Source organism: Leuciscus leuciscus, assembly GCF_965113295.1.
Source record: "Leuciscus leuciscus genome assembly, chromosome: 1".
In the NCBI taxonomy this organism is placed as follows: Eukaryota; Metazoa; Chordata; class Actinopteri; order Cypriniformes; family Leuciscidae; genus Leuciscus; species Leuciscus leuciscus.
The window spans coordinates 29,766,236-29,783,721 of NC_138725.1; the positions used below are offsets into that span (position 1 = coordinate 29,766,236).

Here is a 17,486-nt window from a genome sequence, read left to right on the forward strand (position 1 = left end):
ACAGCATATTATTACAATTAAAATGAGGCCAAAATTAACATAATCTATTGCTTTTATGACAAGATATTCTTCATGGAGAAAAAATTGCCCATGAGGGGGTGTCAAAGACTGTACAAAAAGGCTGTCTCTTTTCCAAATGCTGTAACTTTTGATTCCTTTATCCAATTTTTTTTTTTTTTTATCCAAATGAAGCTAACATGTAGGGGGACTTCACTAAAAAATAATTTTCCTCCTACCTTATTTCCTTCCGGAGTTATTCCTTGACAAATAAGAAAGATATGCAAAATCATAATAAAAATTATATATATATATATTGTCTTTTATCCGCCGTTTCTTGGCAGGACAATGTCTAAATGTAATGTAATTTATATTTTCAAAAAATTTAAAAAGAGTTCTTTCAAACGATACCTAACTTTTGATTCTCCTTGCTATAGTTTTGGAGTTATTATGATTATATAATTTTTATATAGTTTGGGGCAAAATTTGCTGTTTCAGTCTTACCAGTTCATTTCTCTCTGTGTGTGTGTGTGTTTGTGTGTGTGGGTGTGTGTGTGTGGGGGGGGGGGAGGGTGTCTTATTTGCACTCTTGATGTTTTAGAGTGTCACCCCTTCATTGCTGTACACTTTTTTTCAGCACAGTTGCTGATCTGTAGCTTGTACCACCAAAAGTTTCTCTGAGTTTTCCTATTTTTTCGTATTTCCCATTCATTTCCTATGTCGCCCGTTTTCGGGCGGGAGGAAGCTAAGTGTGACTTTTTTTTTTACGACCCTTTAACATATCAGAATCATCTCCTTGATTTTTTTGTGTGTTCATATAGGTAATACAACAAAAGTCACCAAGTTTCACCCCCATCTGATGAAGCAAAAAAAATGAAGTGAAGAGGAAAGAGATGCAACCTTCCAGTTTCTCATCCATGAGGCTGCAGAATTGATGATCCAGAAAGTAAGAATATAATTTTTTAGTTTCAGCAATGTTTTATAAATTCATTAAAATGCACTGCCTCTCCATTTGCTATGTGTGTGAGAATGTTTGTCTGTGTTATAATCTACAGAATGACACAGTGTCACAGGTTGAGAATGCAATGCAATCTGCTGACAAAACTTCTGATGATGATGATGATGATGACAACGACCCTGAATTGATGCCAGTGTTCCAGGCTGAAACCACTGAAGAAGGTATGTATGTACACACTGTAGTTAAACATTTGTCTATTCTTTTTTGCTGTTAACAGCCTGAAAATGTGATATGTGCTTTTATTTTATTTTTTATCAAGAGGATACTTTCCGAGACTGGAATTTTGAATTTTTTTTTATGTATGTGTCCGTTCAAGCACAAATAGTCGAGAACTGAATTTATTCATGTTCTGTCAGCGAGGATCTGTACAGAAAACGGGGGGCGAGATCCAGTTCTCTTTCACATCTTTTCGCTTGAATGCTTTAAGCTGGCTTGAATGTTTAAACTGATAGGACTTAAAAACATGTGCAAATGATCCGCGCGAATCACACGCGTTCCGAACCTGATCTACAATCCCTATACTTGACATCACAAATGCTGCGATGAGACTATCACGGATGCACACATCACGATATTGATGCTAAGATGATATATCATGCAGCCCTAAGTTCATCTATTCCTTATTCAAGAACACAATGGTGAAATGCAGAGATCAAACTAGTTGCATTACAATAGACTAAAATCAAGTCATAAAAATGAACACATTGTACAGAAGGGACTTTGTCAGGCTTGCTGCGGTAGTATGTGTGATCACGAATTCAAAAGTGAAAAGCAAACTCAAAAGCGACTTTAATACTGCGCATATTGATAGTGGTTCTCGGATGCCTGCAAAAAATATACAGTATAATTACCTAACTATATAATTGCAAGAGAATGCAAAATATATATATTTTTTTCCTCCCATCTCTTATTTTTTCCACCACCATGTCTCTTCAGATGCTCCGTAGAATGAGTCACATCCCTACGGATGATATTATTAAACCCGGCAAGTGCTGACTATCACTATGTGTCAGTGAGATCTGTGTATTAGGAATTCAAATATTAAACTTTTTTTCAGATCTCCATGAGTGAAGAGAATGAGAACAAATTGAATAGCATTTTCAACACTCACTTTACTCACTGTTACAGTCCTACTTAGTGAAATAAACATTTCAACTTTTTCTAGACACATTACATACATTAACAATAAATGTTTAATTCTAGTCACATCTGTAAATAGCTTAAACACTAGCTTTTGGGGAAAAAAGTGTGCAGAGCATTTACCATGTCATGCAGGAGAAAAAAATAAACCATGATAAACCAATCTGTAATGAGTAAAACATTATAATACAGAGATCTCCCTCTGTAACTCTTTATTCCTGTGACGCTGCATTTGAATCTCTAAAGACAGTCAGTGAGAGCAGACTTTCACAATTTGTCTTAAATATTTATAATATTTTGTATAATAATGACTCACTCACTTACCTATTGTGTCAGGGTATGATGAATATATTTTGGTAAGCAGCTCTTGAACTTGTCCCTTTGGCTTGTTGTTGAACACATGGTATCTCTGATCATATTTCTGAACGAGTCTCTTCAGTGGTTCAGTCTCATTGATGAATTCATCTATTGACTTCTTTTCCTCCTCCAGTTGATCTCCTCTGGTGAAGAGAATCCAGGTTTTCTTCAAGCGCTCTTCTCCTAACAGCTTCTCAATCTTCTCCACAGTTTCTCTCTCTATTCCAGTGAATCTGTCAGCTTTGATGACCAGCAGAAACACACAGGGACCTGATTCACATCTCTGAAGAACCTTTTCATTTATCATCTGCTGAATCTCTTCTTCACTGAGCTTTGTGTTGAATAATCCTGGTGTGTCATAAACAGTGACCCATCGTCCAGCAACAGTCCCAGATTCAACAGCAACATCTTGTGTGACTGAAGTGGAGCTTTTCTTTGATTGAAAAGCTTCTCGTCCCAGTATTGTGTTTCCTGATGCACTTTTCCCAGCTCCTATTTTTCCCAGTAACACCAAATTCAGTCCTGCCATCATATCTTGCAAACTCAGACCTCTAATCCTTTCTAGCCAATTCAGACCTCCAGTCCTTTCTGCCATTTTCAAGATGTGGCGTTAAGCTAAAAAGTGCTGCAAAACAAAAATGAACAGACATTTATCAAAAATCTCAGACATTTCCTTTAATACATGAGAATGCTTCTGTGAGGATGACCTACTGGCCCGGAGACTGTTTCAAATCGTTGATCTGTCTCGATGCTTCACTATATGATTCCATCATTATTATCAAAAAAGTTCTCACAATTCCCACAATTGACCCTTAATCCAACATTTTGTCCGACAAAGCCATCAGGAGAGTTAATAGATTAACGTTGGAGGATTTGAACTAGAAAAACGGTGTACTAGTGTGTTCCCGTGGTTGAAACAACATTTCTTCTGATATTAATTCATGTTTTTTTTATGCTATAAATGAACTAGAAGGAAGAGATGATCGGTTCACGAGCAGCTTTAACTGAGGCTCTAAAGTGATCTGTCAGACACATTAAAGTCCCTGTAAAGTCAAAATTAAGTATGTGTTCTGAGTTTGTCACACCACAGAAAAATGTGTTATTAGCCACCCAGCCAAATTTGAATGATAAAAAAGCCGGCAAGTACATAAAATAAGCTATCAAAATCTTGAAAAAATGAGCAGTAGTCTCTGCTCTCAAACGCTGGGGGCGTGTCCGCTGGCTGCGCTGAAACCACGCCCAGTTGCACCAGTTGTCGGCGCGACGGGAGGATGAACACCGAGGCGAGAGATAGTCGGCTCGGCCCCATTCACCAGTAACAGCGGACTATCAGTGAATCCCAGTTGTCTCCGACGAAAGTTTATAAAACTATCCCGTGTAAAATGATCACTACAGAGGCAGGTTTTGGCGGTGATCCTCAGCTCTCCATCAAGGCGGCTCTTCACTAAATTAATCCACCTCTTCTTGATATGATCGTTTTTTGGAAATTTTAATAAGGACACCGATCTGTTTTGTACGTGATCGCATCCAGGTAGTACGCATTTCCGTGACGAATGCATAGCTAGCTAGCAAACTGTAGGCTGTAGTAACTAATAGTACTGACAGTAACTCGCGATCGGTAAACTGATGTGATTGTGCTCTATTTAGGGGAGGGGCCAGCGTCAGGGGCTCCAGTGCGTCATCAAGTAGGGGCGTGTCCAGGATCTCAGGGGCTCCGGTGCGTCATCGAGCCCCCGTTTTAGCCCCGCCCAAAAAATCCGGAACACAGCAATGGTGAAAAACTGTTTAACGGTCTAACTCCACAATTCAGCACTTCACAGTTCACAGTCTTTGTAATATGTTTTAGCAATACATTTCTAACATTTATAATGTGTTTAGAATTTTTTTTTAGAATTGCCTTTACAGGGACTTTAAAGAGACCCAAAATTGTTCAAATTTCCTTTAAAAATTATCAAAATTTGAAAGTTGAAACTTTGTTTCATATCAAAAGTAACCTGCTCTGTCCTGTCTGTCAGTGTCCTCATTGCTCCTCGATGTATATTTCACTGTGTGACGATGTGGTGTGAGAGTCGGACATAGCAACAGTAACTAAAGGGGGTAACTAAACTAAACTTTGCGAAAGGTCAATTTGCCTGCAGAGGGCACCATTGGCCTGCTGATTGTTGTTTTTACCCTTAAAGGGATACTCCACTTTAAAATGAAAATTCTGTCATCATATGGCGCTTTTCCACTACACAATACCAGCTCGCCTCGGCTCTGTTTGGTTTTCCACTGTGTAAAAGTTGTACCTGTACCTGCTTCCAGGTACTTTTTTTCATACCACCTCCGGCGAGGTTCTAAGCGAGCTGAGGCGAGCTGAGGCGATACTAAAATGTGACGTGAAAACACGGCAGACTGCTGATTGGTCAGAGAGAATCATCACTATTAACTGCGTCATCATTGCACGCGCCAGACGGAGTATCCTGAATAAAAAACAGCAAAAACAAAAACAAAAACATCCAAAAACAGCATACACTCGATTTCCTCCATTGTCCTGTGTGTGTGTGTGTGTGTGTGTGTGTGTGTGTGTGTGTGTGTGTGTGTGTGTGTGTGTGTGTGTGTGTGTGTGTGTGTGTGTGTGTGTGTGTGTCGCGCGTCTCGCGTAAAAGATGAAGTCAATGCAGTTTCCTGCGGCGTCGCTATGACGACCAGGTACTATTGTGGAGGTACTATCTGCAATGGAAAACGGAGCGAAAAGTGAGTCGAGTTGAGCTGGTAATGGAAAAGCGCCAATATACTCACCCTCATGTTGTTTCAAACCTGTATGAATTTCTATCTTCTGCTGAACAGAAAGGAAGATATTTAGAAGAATGTCAGTAACCAGACAGTTTCTGGTCTCATTGACTTCCATAGTATATTTTTTTCCTACTATGGAAGTCAATGAGACCAGAAACTGTCTGGTTACTGACATTCTTCTAAATATCTTCCTTTCTGTTCAGCAGAAGAAAGAAATTCATACAGGTTTGAAACAACATGAGGGTGAAAATTCCCAACAGAATTTTCATTTTAAAGTGGCGTATCCCTTTAAAGGTGAAAAACGGGTGAATCCCAACATAACACCGACTGTGACGTAACAGTTGGGTTTAGGGCTGGGCGATATATCGCATGATATTGTTGTGCGCAGCTCATCAATAAAGCCGGTTTCTTGATTAGTAGTAAATCACCATCACCTGCTTTCAGATGGAGCGGCATTTACTACAAAGAGCCATAGTTAACTGACAAGCTGAGCCATATCGCATTAATATCACGGACGTATCGCCAGCGATAATTAATGCGATATGGCTCAGCTTGTCAGTTAACTACGGCTCTTTGTACACAGCAAAAACTCCAGTGTTAAATTAACACTCCTGGGAGTGTATATGAACACTCAAGAGTGTTGAAGTTAATGAGATAATTAAGTGATTAATTTAGTGATGATTGAACATTATTGAAGACACCTGATGTTAACAAGCAGAATCACTGAAGGAGAAAATCTCAAATTGTAAGCCACCGTTATGACGATCAATGGTTGCTTTAGTTGGGCTCTTGACCCAATTTATTTACTTTAGATTTTGTTTGGCTGCTGTATCTGAGTTATAACTGCCAGATGAACAAAGAAAAAAAGTGATCTGATGGTGTTGGTTACATTATGACATTGATCATTTGAACTTGATCACTGAACTCATTAAGATCCTTCTTTCTGACTTCGATTTATGTTGTTGGTTACAGCATAACTGTGAATCTGCATAAATGCCCAGAATTTTTTATATAATATATTTCTTAAAAGTTGTTTCTTAAAAAAAACAAAACATTCTTTTAGGCACACACAGATGTCAATATTCAGTCTATGCATCTCAACAATGGTGAGGAGCAGAATATTCAATTAGGAAAAGTAAATTACATAGACAATTCAGATCATAATTTATTTATACCGCAATGCATGATGGGAGCCATTAATGAGTTGTGATTGGTGGCAGCCACTGCAACATGCTTTATTATTATCACCATTGTTGAGATTCACAGGCTGATTATTGATGTCTATGTTTTAAATGAATTTATTTGAAAGTCTTTTGATCAGAGCAATGTTTATTAAATATTATAAGTACTGATAATCATAGTCTGAAGTAGGGCTGGACGATTTTGGAAAATAATCTAATTGCGATTTTTTTTTACCAATATTGCGATTGCGATTTAATATGCGATTTTTTTTAAGTTCTTTATCTTTTCTATTATTCAACAAAAACAAGCAATAAATCATTGTAAAATAGAGAAGGGAATCTTAGGCACCTCATGAGCCGATACATTTTTTTTTTTTTTAATTGATCTTATTAATAAAACTTAAAATATTTAATTACATAATTATAAGTAGGCCTACTTATAATAATTACACATTAAAAAACTAAATTAATACAATTACATGTTAATAATTTTAACAAATATAGCTTCAAAACAAATAACAAAGAGGGAAAAAAATATTACAAGCAATAAACAAAGAGTGCTTTCAGTATTTAAGTAGGCTGTCTGAACGTGTTCATCTCTTTTGAAATTATAAGATGTGGTTTGTCCTGTTTGTTTAATAACTGACTGTGTCACATTACTGGTAAATTCGTGTCATAAAAGCATTTTGAGATGCAAACGTAGCCTACATTTAACCACGTAGACTCGCTCACAGCCGCATGCTCAAACGCTCTTCGCAAAGCGCACGTGAGTATTTGAAATTGAAAGCACCTTCTGTCGGTGATTTTCATATTTTTAATAAGCCAACTGCACTCCAAGACATATGATGCCTTCGTAGAACATTTGTAAGTAAAATACCGGCGGGCGAGCGCGCACTACTGAAGTAACATCACGCAGACCGCGCGTATCTCATATATTGCGCAATGAAGCCCGCGAATGTCCTTGTAACTCGCTTCAACTTTTCCGAACTTTATTAAAGATTATTTCTCGTAAGGTTCAAATGGTGTCGTGTGTGTGTGTGTGAGAGAGAGAGAGACAGAGGAATTAGAAGCAAGCAGAATATGGTTGTTTATAAAGCACGCGCGTCGTACACGTCTGTGTTTAAAACTAAGCTCAGACATATACAATACAGAATCGTTGGAGAGAATCTATAACACAATATCACATAAATTAAACATAAACTGTTATTTCCTGTAGCCAGGTCTATATGTGTCGCGTGCCACGTTGATGCTTCATCTGCAATACAGACAGGTTTACTCTCGCGTGTCACGTGACCAGACTATAATCGCAGCTTTGCGGTTTAAAAAATCGCATTTCATCACATCGCGATATTATCGCAAATGCAATTAATCGTTCAGCCCTAGTCTGAAGAATCAAAAAACTGCTGCTAACAAGTGAAACCAAACTATCTCAATAAGTTTAATTTTGTTCAGATCACAGCATGATTATGTCAAAACATAACCAACACTATCAAATCACATTTTACTTTGTTCATTTAACTGTTATAAATCAATAACAGCAGACAAACAACAGTAAAAATTAAAGTAAACATGCAAGGGTCAAGAGCCCAACTAAAGCAAACACTGATCGCCATAATGGTAACTTACAATTTGTGATTTTCTCCTTCAGTGATTCTGCTTGTTAACATCAGGTGTCTTCAATAATGCTAAATCATCGCTAAATTAATCACTTAATTATCTCATTACCTTTAACACTCTTGAGTGTTAATAAACACTGGAGTTTTTGCTGTGTTGTAAATGCCGCTCCATCTGAAAGCAGGTGATGGCGATTTATTACTAATCAAAGGAACCAGCTTTACTGATGAGATGCGCCTAACAATATCGTGCGATATATCGCCCAGCCCTAGTTGGGATCATTAATATTTGCATATACCAGCCCATGGTCTAGGCCAGGCATATTATTGTGGACCTGCACAGCCGAATCATCAGAAGTTCTGCAGGTGTTGTGAAGAAGCAAGCAAGGACAATAGCAAAAATGGCAGATCATGGATATAAATGTTATGTTCCAGATCGTGCGTATGTCACATTTCATTTCACAGTTATATTCTTCATCTGTAAATGTTAGAAATTTGTGGAAATATTTCCATTTTGTGGTCAGGAGTGACTCTCTGCTAAACTTAACAGATTTCTGTGGAAAAACAGACTAGACTAGAATAGGAGCACAATGATTTTGATAGCAGTAACTGTAAAGTGACTATTGTAATGGATAGACCTAATCAGATGTAGGTTAATTAGTCTGTGCTTTTGTTTGCATATGTTTTTAGTTTTAGTTTAGTGAATTTAAAAATAAAATCATTATTTTTGTTTTTAGATTGTAATATTAGAATGTAATGTGATTTTAACCCATTTATGCACATAATATAGCTACATTTTGCAATAGCTACTTTAACCATATTTAAAATGTACGAGTTGGGTTAGTAGTTTTTGGTGTCATAACCTTATTCATTAAGGTTACATGGATTAAAAACAACTAAAACAATAACTAGGCCTATTGCATTTTATTTATTTTATGTGTCGGGGCCAGTATAAAAAATTCTTAGCGTTGAGCCCTGCAACATTAACGATGATTTACCCAGTGTTGTAACTAACGTTAGCATCGATAACTAAATAGTATGACGACCTATTTCCTGTCTGTGTTGTCATATAAATCTACAAACTACAGCTGTAGATGGGTCATTGACGAATAAGGTTTTTAAAAGTGTAAAAAAATAGAATGGAGATATATTTTTTAGTTGACCAAGGCCGGTTATACCGAATGACCATGTCTGCTGCCCTTGACATTATGAATATTTAAGACAATAAACAGACACAATATCTTTTCTATTCCCTCCCCTATTCCTCACAGCACCAACTTTAATTTGAAACCATTTTTTAGTTGACCTGGGTGTTAACAATAAGATTTTGTGGTTTGTACAATCAATTAACACTGTTTTTGTCATTTTTTACAAGATGGACAAAATTTGTCACCAAAAAAGTCATTCAGTTTAACAATGAATAGGCTATATCTAAAATAATTAATTTGTAGATAATTATTCATGAAAAAAAATTATTTTAGATTGATCTTGAGATAGTATATAGTGTGTACCAAAGAAGAAATATTAAATAAAATTATCACTGATCTCATAAATGTAATCATTTTATTGGACTACTCTAAACACTCCAACTTATTCAAGTAAAACATTGCACAGGGAAAAGAGAAAAGGGGAAATGTAAAAAAAAAAAAAAAAAAAAGCCTTATCTGCTTTATATTTGTATTATTGTAGTTCCTTTAGTTATTAAAAACAATATTATTCCATTTAAATATTTACTATATTGGTTTTACCGAATGACCAAGGCCGGTTATACTGAATGACCATGTCTGCTGCCCTTGACATTATGAATATTTAAGACAATAAACAGACACAAATAGCTTCAAAAGCACATTTTATTGTTAATATAATAGGGTATTAATGTAAAAAGTACTTCAAAAATTAAAACATTTTGATATTGGAATGAACATATAACTCGTATCGCAAATTATATTAATTAAAACATTGAAATTTGGTAAAATTCTGTCAAAATTATATAATAATGTACTCTGCACATTTTCTATTAATAAAATATTGTATTTATTTATTCCAGATATGTACAAATATGACCAACATACATTGCTGTCATTCGATACAACCAGTAAGTCATTCGTTCTAACCAAAACTTCGGTTTAACCGAATGACTCTTTTGGTTATAACGAATGACAAAATCTTCACTCAATGCTAACAGGCTGATATCTAGCTGCCTAGTTTGTTAGTTAGCTAGCTAGCTACCAAAAGGACAATCAAACATTTTATATTTAGTAAAAGTTTTTAAAATATTACAACATTATCCATGGTTTATAGCGGTTGTACCGAATGACCTGATATTTGGGGACATGTGTATGAGCAATTGAAAACATCAATTTTTCTAATAGTTAAGAGAGAGTTACTTTCTTTGCTTCACAACCATGCGGTCCTTTGCAGGTGTCTGAATGATGTCACATCCTGTCACATAATATTGACCACATGAATCCAAAATGGAGCCCTTTATATTGGTTACTCTGAATGACATCAGTGAAAATCATTTTTCCGGACATTCTTTCTCACAACAAAGCAATGACTTCTACACATAATTTTAATACCATTTTGCACTAGGTTGATATTTAATGTTATAAAATCATGCCAGAATAAAAAAATATATAAATTTATTACATTTTAAGATATTTTAATCACAAATGAAATTGCTGTATTGGCCTTCGGACGGTTAAACCGAATGACCTTTTGACACTTCAAAATCTTTAAAATACCTTTATATTTAGTAAAATATAATTAAAACCTTTTGGATTCAGTAACAGAGATCAAGTTGCACTACCTTACATACTTTGGATGTTATATATTTGTTTTTTGTATTATTATTAAGGCCTTTGGACAAAAAAAATGACCCTTCACGTCATTGACCCAGATACATCCATGTCAATCCCTGTTGTTGGGTAGACTAGAATTATAATTTAGCCTATTTTTCATCAGCAACACATAGCCTAACTCATGAGCTAACTAGGTTAGTTTGGTTGCTTAGCTCACTCACTCCTTCTAGCTAATATAACATGACCTTCTCCACCACTTAAGTTGAAACGATTGTCATTTGACAATGAATCTAGTTGCTTTGTTCAAATATTTTTTTGTTTGAGAACTGAAGTATGATTATTTTGCATGTTTGTATTTCAGAGTACATCACAGCTCCTGTGTACAAATCTGTGAAACAACCAATCAGAGCAGAGCTCAACATTATTATTCATGACCCTTCCAAACAAGGTAATAACAGCCCATTTCATTCAAGGGACAAATCCTAGGGTGGTAAAAGGACAATGTAAAACCGTTGTTTTTACCCTTACCTAAGCTACATACCTTCTAGGCCTATGTAGAGATAGAGAACAATTATAAATATTTTATCAATGCATTCTAAAACTTTTAAAATTGCGATGAACAAGTTGCATATTTAAAAAAATAACGCATGATAATGCCAGAACATGTTCAGTATTAGGATTTTCCTATAAAGATATCTTTATGATTGAGTTATTATCGCTCTAATTTTGACATTTAGGCCATTTAGAAAACATATTTGTTAAATCTCGAGTATTCATTTCATTTTTTAAGATTTACCATAACACATGGTCATAATGCATACTTTAAATTTAACTAAATCTAAATGTATTTTATGTGCAAACAAATTATAGTGAGCTGGTTGTTTTATATCAGAGAAAAGAAAGAGAAAGAAAGGTAAAATGGAAGTAAAGGTGCAGTTCAGGAGAGAGCATTTAATTATTGTCCATGACCATGTCCCAGCCTAAGGATTTAAACCTTTTTTATGTGATGGCCATATAAAAATAGGGTTGTCCGTGGTTTCAAAATGTTTTGTGGGTGTATGGCATGGCCTGGATGAGTGTGAAATTAGGCCTATGTCTCAATCCGCCTTGTGCTTTCGATTATATAGCCGTTTCTCTCTGACCAGTTTTGTCCGATTTTCTCAGCGATCTAGCATGCTGTGTCCCAAAAGTTTATTTGCACGATGATCAGACAGGAATAATGACCTATTCAAAATAAAATAAGCGTCTAAAAGTCTTCCTCGAAAACATTACGTTAGCAGAATTATAAGAATGTCTTGAGACATTATCCACGCAGAGAGAGAAAAAGAGGACGCTAATGTGACTACACAGATCGATATTAGTAGGAGAACGAGAAGAAAAAGGAATGAGTGATTCAGTCTTGAAGCTTAAAGTTACCGCACCTTTAGAAAATAACCACGCGTTTAAAACTACAGCAAAGTGCTGACTTCACAGTAATGTACACAAGTTAACATCCGAGTTAGGTTCAAATCATTTTTAAACTTACCTGACATAAAAAGTTGCTTCGAGATTAGTTTCAGTTCTGAAGTGAGCGACGAATTATAACCAACATTTCATTTTCAGAATAATGGCGAAGTGAAGTTTCTTCTTCTTCTTCTTCTTCTCTGTTATTTCAGGGCAGCTTCTATTCAAAGCCTGGGTTGCACTACTGCCATCTTCCGGATTACTTTTCACTCGTGTTCTTGTTTAAAAAAAATGCATGTCTCTTGCCTTTGATCATTCACACGCAAATTCAGTATTCCTGTCCCTGTCCCACTTTTGATAGTTACTCAATCAAGGTTTTCCTCTCTCCTTCTTTATTGTTTGTAAATAATAAGCATGTTGTATAGTTTCTAAAACCTGAAAATAAATAATCACCAATAAACAAAAGTAAAAAAGTAACTGTCCTGTTCTGTCATAACTATTATCTTATCTTTTCTATTCCCTCCCCTATTCCTCACAGCACCAACTTTAATTTGAATTGTATATAAATAAATAAATGTATACAATTAAGTACAATAAATGTCTTTGTATTTTATTTTTTTTTGCTAATTTGTCCACTCTCTCTTTACCTACAATGTCCATATGAGTCAAAATCAATTAGATCTCAGTGAGTTTTACCTTATTCGTGTGTGTACAGTAGCATTTCCTGAAACGAGACTTTTGAACAAATATTTATGGTGAAAACTAAATAAGAGTATTATTTTTTATATATTTTTTTTATTTTTGCAGAACATAAGGCGAACAAGCAACAATGTAAGACACTTCATTTGGGACAACAAAAGAGTTTGAAATTAAGGGGAAAAAAAGGACCAAATGTGAAGACAAATAGACAAGTATTCTAAATGAATGGGTTATGAGGAATTTAATACACTGACAACCAGCTACGTATATCAAACCAAAATTTAGAAGTAACCTCACAGTTAAAGATTGGTTATCAAGTCTTTCAGGAAAAGAAGAACGGATCCAGTTTTATTTCAAACTTAACAGTGATATTTGTTGTCGCTCCAGAGATAAAGATGCTGCATGTCCCACTAAGCAAAATGATGTCCGAAAGACGTCTTTTCAATGTCTTTGTTACAAAAATCGGACGTTGAAATGACGTCCACTGAGGAGCCAGAATGAAAGTTTATATGACGTCTTTTTTTGACGTGTTCTGCACGTCCGATATAGACGTTCATCGAACCTTCGTACAAGGTTAAAACTAGTTCAGATGTGGCCATTGTGGACATATTTCAACATCATTTATGGTCTCATTTAGACATAATTACTTTGACTATTGCTGTCAGATGATCTTAGTGAGAATTAACAGAGGTTTAGATGTTGATATTTGTTTAATTTGAAGTGTCACCATTGTGGTGACCAGTGTTTGCTTTAGTTGGGCTCTTGGTCCCCTTTCTTTTTACTTTAACTTTTCTTTGGCTGCTGTAATGTTGTGGCAGAGAAAGTCTAGAAAAGATTTGAGGTGTTATCAGCTCAATGTTGATGATGACATAATCATCACAAAATGGGCGTCTAATATTGTGTTTAAAGATTTGTGTTTATATTTGGCATTAATAACTACCAACCTTGTGGAACTGCATTATTGGTGCCAAAAGCATTAAAATGATCACTTATTTGAAGGTGTATAAAAAGCATGTGCACATGTTGTTTTGAGCAAATGTATATCATATAGTCACACACAGACATCAAGATTGTGCATATGATTCACAACAATGGTGACAATAAAAAAATAAAAAAAAGCTTCATGCTGCAATGCATGATGGGTAGCTTTCATAGGACAAAACTCATCCTTAATTCCCAAGCTTTTCTGTTTTGATTGTCACCGTTGTTGTGATTCATATCCAAAATATTGATGTCTGTGTGTGACTACTTGATACACTTGCTCAAAACATCCTGTGCACATGCTTTTTATACACCTTCAAATAAGTGATCATTTTAATACTTTTAGCACCAATAAATGCAGTTCCACAAGGTTGGTGATTATGAATGCCAAATATAAACACAAAACTTTAAACACAATATTAAAGGCCCATTTTGTGATGATTATGTCTTCATCAACATAGAGCTGATACCACCTCAAATCTTTTCTAGACTTTCTCTGCCACAACAATTATGTTACACAAACACACTGTTATAGAAGCCAAAGAAAAGTTAAAGTACAAGGAACGGGGACCAAGAGCCCAACTAAAGCAAACACTGGTCACCACAATGGTGACACTTCAAATTAAACAAATATCAACATCTAAACCTCTGTTAATTCTCACTAAGATCATCTGACAGCAATAGTCAAAGTAATTATGTCTAAATGAGACCATAAATGATGTTGAAATATGTCCACAATGGCCACATTTGAACTAGTTTTAACCTTGTACGAAGGTTCGATGAACGTCTATATCGGACGTGCAGAACACGTCAAAAAAAGACGTCATATAAACTTTCATTCTGGCTCCTCAGTGGACGTCATTTCAACGTCCGATTTTTGTAACAAAGACATTGAAAAGACGTCTTTCGGACATCATTTTGCTTAGTGGGGTATAATGTAAATGGCAACTGTAATATATGGTTCAGAGTAATATTATCTGGTATAATATGAAATAATCATATTGAAATAATCGCTGCAGCTCGTCTTGTCTTCAACGAGCCCAAGAGGGCCCACGTCACTCCTCTGTTCATCTCTCTGCACTGGCTACCTCTAGCTGCTCGCATCAAGTTCAAGGCACTGACGCTTGCTTACAGATCTGTCACAGGCTCAGCTCCCTCCTACTTTCACTCACTCCTACAAGTCTACATCCCTACCAGAAGCCTTCGATCGGTCAACGAGCGACGTCTCGTGGTCCCATCACAGAGAGCCAAAAAATCACTTTCCAGAACATTCTCATTCACAGCTCCATGCTGGTGGAATGATCTCCCCACCGGCATCCGGAATGCAGAATCCATGACAACATTCAAAAAAGAGCTGAAAACTCTTCTCTTCCGTGAGCACTTAACCTCATAAAACATTTTTTTTTTAAAAGTGTATATATATATATTTTTTTTTTCTGTAAATTCTCGCTTATCGGGCTTATGCTACTCTGAATAATGCCTGAACTTCGTATTTTGAGCACTTCTGTTTTTTTGCCTCTTCACGGTGACTTGCTTAATTTAGTCCCAATTTGTAAGTCGCTTTGGACAAAAGCGTCTGCTAAATGACTAAATGTAAATGTAAATGTAATCAAACATAAAATTGATTTGTGATTTCCACTGTTATGTAATGTTATGCTCCGTATCAGCGAAGACAACTCGAGCAACAAAACTTTAGTCAACTTTCGACAAAAGTAGAAGATGGATTCAAAGAGACCGGCTTGTAGTTCATTCCAAACCCCAACGCAAACTCCACGTAAGACAAAGAAAATAAAATTTTTGTCTAGTGCCACAGGCGTCGGAATAAGACGAGAGTCAACATCGGGAAGGCTTTCAACAAATGGAGAGATCTCCGGTCTGCACACACTAGGAAGTAGGGCTGGGCGATTTAAATCGCGATATTGTTATGCGCATCTCGTCAGTAAAGCCGGTTCCTTGATTAGTAGTAAATCACCATCACCTGCTTTCAGATGGAGCGGCATTTAGGGCTGAGGAGATAATTAAGTGATTAATTTAGTGATGATTGAGCATTATTGAAGACACCTGATGTTAACAAGCAGAATCACTGAAGAAGAAAATCACAAATTGTAAGTTACCATTAAGGTGATGGGTGTTTGCTTTAGTTGGGCTCTAGACCATTATATGTTTACTTTAATATTTACTGTTGTTTGTCTGCTGTTATTAAATTATAACAGTTAAATGAACAAAGTAAAATGTTATCTTAATAGTGTTAGTTATGTTTTGACATAATCATGCTGTGATCTGAAAAAGGAAACTTATTGAGATAGTTTGGTTTAGCTTGTTAACAGCAGCTTTGTGATTCTACAACACGTGATTTTCAGTATATTTCTTATAACCCACAATATTTAATAAACTTTGTCCTGATCAAAAATACTTTTAAATTGTTTTTTTTAGAAACACAGACATCAATAATCAGCCTGTGAATCTCAACAATGGTGACAATAATAAAGCATGTTGCAGTGGCTGCCACCAATCACAACTCATTAATGGCTCCCATCATGCATTGCGGCATGAATAAATTATGATCTGAATTGTCTATGTAATTTATTTTTCCTAATTGACTATTCTGCTCCTCACCATTGTTGAGATGCATAGACTGAATCTTGACATCTGTGTGTGCCTAAAAGAATGATTTTTTTTTTTAATCAACTTTTAAGAAATCCTTTATATTACATCAACAATTCTGGGCATTTATGCAGATTCACAGTTATGCTGTAACCAACAACATAAATCGAAGTCAGAAAGAAGGATTTTAATGAGTTCAGTGATCAAGTTCAAATGATGATTGTCATAACATAACCAACACCATCAGATCACTTTTTTTCTTTGTTCAACTGGTGATTACAATTCAGAAACAACAGACAAACAAAATCTAAAGTTAACAATATAAGGGTCAAGAGTCCAACTAAAGCAACCATTGATCGTCATAACGGTAACTTACAATTTGTGATTTTCTCCTTCAGTGATTCTGCTTGTTAACATCAGGTGTCTTCAATAATGTTCAATCATCACTAAATTAATCACTTAATTATCTCATTAACTTAAACACTCTTGAGTGTGGACTCATACACTCACAGGAGTGTTAATTTAACACTGGAGTTTTTGCTGTGTACAAAGAGCCGTAGTTAACTGACAAGCTGAGCCATATCGCATTAATTATCGCTGGCCATACGTCCGCGATATTAATGCGATATGGCTCAGCTTGTCAGTTAACTACGGTTCTTTGTAGTAAATGTCGCTCCATCTGAAAGCAGGTGATGGCGATTTACTACTAATCAAGGAACCGGCTTTACTGACGAGATGCGCATAACAATATCGCGATTTAAATCGCCCAGCCCTACTAGGAAGCGCCCGCGCCCTCAGATCACTTGGACGTGGCTGTGTACAAAAGGTAAAAACTATATAAATACTGTTCGTTGGAATCTTTGGTCTGCTTTAGGGC

At 35.9% G+C, this 17,486-nt stretch overlaps 1 protein-coding gene across 1 annotated transcript in view; it reads right to left on the reverse strand.

The window, feature by feature from the left end:
- The window catches only part of LOC309498386 (uncharacterized protein), a 47,795-nt gene extending 35,372 nt beyond the window's left edge, over nt 1–12,423 (reverse strand). Inside the window, exons 1-3 of the mRNA XM_082169092.1 lie at nt 12,408–12,423; nt 3,089–3,137; nt 2,480–3,034 (exon numbers count right to left, since the gene is read on the reverse strand). Coding sequence (XP_082025218.1) covers nt 2,480–3,034; nt 3,089–3,107 — 574 coding nt within the window. The 5' untranslated portion in view covers nt 3,108–3,137; nt 12,408–12,423. The remainder of the gene's footprint in view (nt 1–2,479; nt 3,035–3,088; nt 3,138–12,407) is intronic.
- Nucleotides 12,424–17,486: the final 5,063 nt, after the last annotated feature.